General features: G+C 46.0%; 1 protein-coding gene across 1 annotated transcript in view; it reads right to left on the reverse strand.

Annotated features, from left to right (window-relative positions):
• The window catches only part of LOC130379964 (alpha-1,6-mannosylglycoprotein 6-beta-N-acetylglucosaminyltransferase B), a 140,613-nt gene that overhangs the window by 97,430 nt on the left and 38,183 nt on the right, over window positions 1-5,000 (reverse strand). Inside the window, exon 3 of the mRNA XM_056587127.1 lies at window positions 4,639-4,789. Coding sequence (XP_056443102.1) covers window positions 4,639-4,789 — 151 coding nt within the window. The remainder of the gene's footprint in view (window positions 1-4,638; window positions 4,790-5,000) is intronic.

Genomic DNA, 5,000 nt, shown 5'->3' on the forward strand with positions numbered 1-5,000 from the left:
TAAGTTTATTGAACGAGGAGCGGCTGCAGCCTGCAGAATTTCCGAAACACAGCGGCGCGCTGAGATAGTGTAGCAAAGGAACCATCGAAATCGCTTCCTATGTTCGACTAACAGGAAGGCGTTCCTCAGAGGAGAAGAGGTTTTTGCCTCAAACCAGATTTTGCATCAACAAAGAGAGCAAGAGCACCACATAGTCATTCAGTGAGATTAGTTTGAGATTTCTTAATGTAAGCCCATATTTGAAAATCAACTGCTGCCCTGCCAAGGTCAGACTGACATTCATTGCGAAACGCAAAATTGAATATCTCGACGGTTGCCAAGGGCTACTCTTACAGTCTTCAACATACGGACTGCCTGGAAACAACCCTGAGGAATCTCTCTGTGGCTTTTTAACCATGCCAACATTGCTCGGGAAGCCAGGTCTCCAGAAGCAGTGATGCACCGATCGAGAGGGTGAGATACAGTGCCGGAGTTCTGCTGAGGGTGTTTGGCTTCGCAAATACAGTGGGAGTACCAGCACACCCCGCAGGGTGCCTGGCCTTGTGTGCGTGGGAGCCTACCACATATAAGGGGGGAGGGGGGGGGAGGGAGAGTGGAGCAGAGCGCTGAGCTGTGGAGAGCCGAAGAGGGCCTGCAGGAGAAACCACCCAATGTTTACCTCCAACCTCTGCACAGTGAAATTGACTGAATGAATTCTGAATCTCTTACTACCCTTGCGCCCTTTCCCTCTCCCTCTCGCCATCTCTCACCTCAAGTTTATTTATTTAATATTGATGACACTTTGACTTACTCCCACTAGTTGGTTCTTATTGCAACACATACAACACACACACACACACACACACACACACACACACACACACACACACACACACACACACACACACACACACACACACACACACACACACACACACACACACACACACACACACACACACATACACACAGACACACACAAGCATGCACACAGTGCCCCCTGACTGGGTACCAATAAGGAGATGCATCATGAGTGAACTGCATGCTGGGTCTTCCCACATCAAGTGCTGTTCCCTGCTAGATGGGAGTGTGTCAGCACCAATAAGCTTCTAGGTGTAGTTTGTGGGCTATTTTATAGTGTGTGTGTGTGTATGTGTGTGTGTGTGTGTGTGTGTGTGTTTGTGTGTGTGTTTGTGTGTGTGTTTGTGTGTGTGTATGGTCTGAAAATACTCAAAACAATGTTGCTATGATTCTTCCCGAAGGCAAAATGCGAACTGACTAACCCATCATACTGCACTGCATACATTCTGCTATGTGTGATTGCTTGTGTTTGTGTGTGTGTGTGCGCGTGTGTGTGTGTGTGTGTGTCTGTGTGTGTGTGTGTGTGTGTGTGTGTGTGTGTGTGTGTGTGTGTGTGTCGGGTCAGGGCTAGATGCTCTTGACTCCTGCCAACATAGCTTTAACATCACGTAATTTCAACAGAGCTGACAGCTGACATTGTCACTCATAGAAACACACATTACAACACACACACACACACACACACACACACACACACACACACACACACACACACACACACACACACACACACACACACACACACACACACACACACACACACACACACACACACACACACAAAAACTATTCATACATAAAATACATAGTATCACGTGCGTAGAAACTGCAACATACAATTATTATCGTGCGCATGTGTGTGTGAGCATACATATGTGCACAGTTGAACATAACACAGCCTCTACCCAACCCACTGTGTTGACGTAGCGGAAAGTGGATCCGCTGCCCTCCATCAACCCTCTTCAGCGTCTCTCCCGACAGAGAGACACTGAAGAGGGTTGACTGACGGTCGGACGGATGGACGGACAGACAGACCCGGGTGACCTGCACATCAGCAGTAGCCGGTCCCCACCACCGGGCCTACTGTCGGCCTACTGCCCAAACCCAACGTCCCCACCAGTACTGTCCTCGTTCAGACGATGACAGTAAACGGAGCTGAGTGTGTACAGAATCTTTTCCCAGTCAGCAGTCAGCACCTAGCAGCGCTGCACCGTCCCCTCTGTGTCAAACGTCCCATTATGAGACATTGATTCTTGTTAACACCGATGCCAGACCCTATTAATCACCTCACCCTCCCGGCGTCGCGCTTCCTATGGGCCCACATGCACCCGCGAGTTCCTATCCGGGCTCGTTTAACAAGGTCTTGAGAGTTGACTTGTGTCAGGATGTATCACATCAATGGTGCAGCGCCGCAGAGTCAGGCTGTTCAGGGGGGTCGATGGACCCCCGTCAAAATTAAAACGGTAGGTTGTTTCCAGTGTGAAGGTTCCAGAGGTGGGAGTAACAGAGTACAAAGGTTTCGCTATGGTCATTTAAGGTCAGTACAGAAACACAATTAGTTTCTGCCCTATGGCGAGATCAAAACTAGTTAGTTAGTTTCAGGTATCTGTGCTTTACTTGAGGATTTATTTTTCTTTGACTCCCTTCATTTGAACACAAATGTATCAACTTTGTACTTCTTACATATTCCAGACAGGCTAGTTACTTTTTTTTTTTAATGCATAACGGTTACTTTTTAATTTTTCATCATTGTGTGCCTTCCCAACATCAGGATCGTTTTCAACCTAAATGGATGGGACAACAACACATAGAAAAGATGATGAAGAAGACAAACAAAATCAACAAAAACGACTGAGACCAGGGCGGAATGGCGCCTATTGGAAGAATAGTGTAGATTTGCACATTGTAGCAAAGTTAATTGTAATTATTTTCAGAATATTCTTTATTTTATTCAAATGCTATTAATAGGATGTGAGGTTCAGTTAGCTTTGCCCAGAACAGCAGGTAGAAATGTCAGAGGGAAGCCTTTTACTTTTATTCTCTGAGTACATTTCAGAGCGTGTTCTTATCCACTTTACCTCATTAAAGAAATGAGATCGAGTGTTTTGAACATCTCTTTAAAGCCCTTTCTATCGTCATTTTGAAAGGGAACCATGTCCTTACTGAGGTAAACAGTGACGGCGTTTGTTATCTCGTTCCACCGCTGGCATTTTGTCATAAGGACTGGCTTTCAAAATGCCTGCGGAAGCAATGTCTGATTGCATAGACAGCTTCACGCCACCAGCGTCTGTCTCGTACGGTGTGGCCTGCGTGCTTGCGCAATAGCCTACTGCCTGAGAAGGCAGTGTCCCAGTGAAAAATAACGTGGCGCCGAATTGAAAAAGGAACTGTGATTCGTTACCATATTTTCAGTACCGGTAGTTGCACATAACTTTACTTTTTACATGAAAAAGTAAGTAGTTTACTGTATTAACGTGTTATTTACTTTGTTACGCGTTACACACAACACTGTCCACCGGTCACACCGGTCTCACGGTAACTTCAAAATCCATACCGTAGCGCAAATTCACACTGGTGTACTTTCTATGCCGTTTTTACCGTAGGCCTACACCCCTACTTCAAATTGACATAAGAGTTTCCATCAGACTCGCATGGTAACCAGGCGTCTCATTCGAAGGCGAGCTCAGTTGGCGTTGTGTGCTTCAAGATTCTGAAGCAAGTGCTGAGTTTCCGATTTGCCCAGAGAAATGTAAATTATAACAATTATCCAATAATGTTTCATATGAAGGACAGCCTTCCCTGCACCCCGCCCCCCTAAAATAACCTCTCCGGTTCTGCGCGATTCACGTGAATGACCCAATTTACCAAGGAACGGCGATGGTCGCAGAAAAGCAACAAGTTTGCAGGTGTGATATATACAGTATTAGAAGAGACCGTCCAAATGGAGACCAGACCCTACCTGTTGATAACAGACCCTATACAAACCGACTATACCAGTACATAACTAACCATACCATACCTGTAGATAATATACCAGACTGTACCAGTAGATAAGCCACCAGAACCGACCTATAGATAACAGACTTAACTGTACTAGCAGATAATAGACAAGGCCCTACCCAACACCCCGGACCAAACCAGTAGCAGAACAGATCAGGCCCAACCTGTAGATAACAGACCATACTTTATCAGTAGATAACAGACTGAACCCTACCAGTAGACAACAGAACAGACTATAACAGTCGATAACAGATCAGACCCTGCCTATCAAATACCGTTCCATTGGGTAACAGACAATACCGTATAAGTAGGCTAGATAACAGAGAAGACTGTACCAGTGGATAACAGACTGTACCAGTGGGTAACAGACCAGACTGTACCAGTAGATATCAGACCAGACCGTACCAGTAGATAACAGACTATACCAGTGGTTAACAGACCAGACTGTACCAGAATATAACAGACTGTACCAGTGGATAACAGACCAGATTGTAACAGTAGACCAGACTGTACCTGTAGATAACAGAGAAGACTGTACCAGTAGATAACAGACCAGACTGTACCAGTGGATAACAGACCATACAAGTAGTTAACAGACCAGACTGTATCAGTATATAACAGAATGTACCATTGGGTAAAAGACAATACCGTATAAGTAGATAACAGAGAAGACTGTATCAGTTGATAACAGACTGTACCAGTGGATAACAGACCAGACTGTAACAGTAGATAACAGACCAGGCTGTACCAGTAGGTAACAGACCAGACTGTACCAGTAGACTACAGACCAGACCCTACCTGTTGATGGCCGAACTGAGCTCATCTAGGCGCCGTGTGCTGGCGGCAGACGTGTTGTCCAGCTTGGACAGGCTGTCCATCCTCTTCAAGATGACCTCCAGCATGTCTGTGATCTTCCTCAGCACGCCCCGGGACTCCACACCTCCCAGCACTGGAGAGATAGAGAGAGAGAGAGAGAGAGAGAGAGAGAGAGAGAGAGAGAGAGAGAGAGAGAGAGAGAGAGAGAGAGAGAGAGAGAGAGAGAGAGAGAGAGAAAGCAAGCAAGAGAGAGACAGAGAGAGAGATGTTGATTTGGTGCGTTTATTTACACTTTCCTTGACACTACTGAGCAAACCGATGTATACACAGACACCAAACCATAT

This window comes from Gadus chalcogrammus, chromosome 3, assembly GCF_026213295.1.
Source record: "Gadus chalcogrammus isolate NIFS_2021 chromosome 3, NIFS_Gcha_1.0, whole genome shotgun sequence".
NCBI classification, from domain to species: Eukaryota; Metazoa; Chordata; class Actinopteri; order Gadiformes; family Gadidae; genus Gadus; species Gadus chalcogrammus.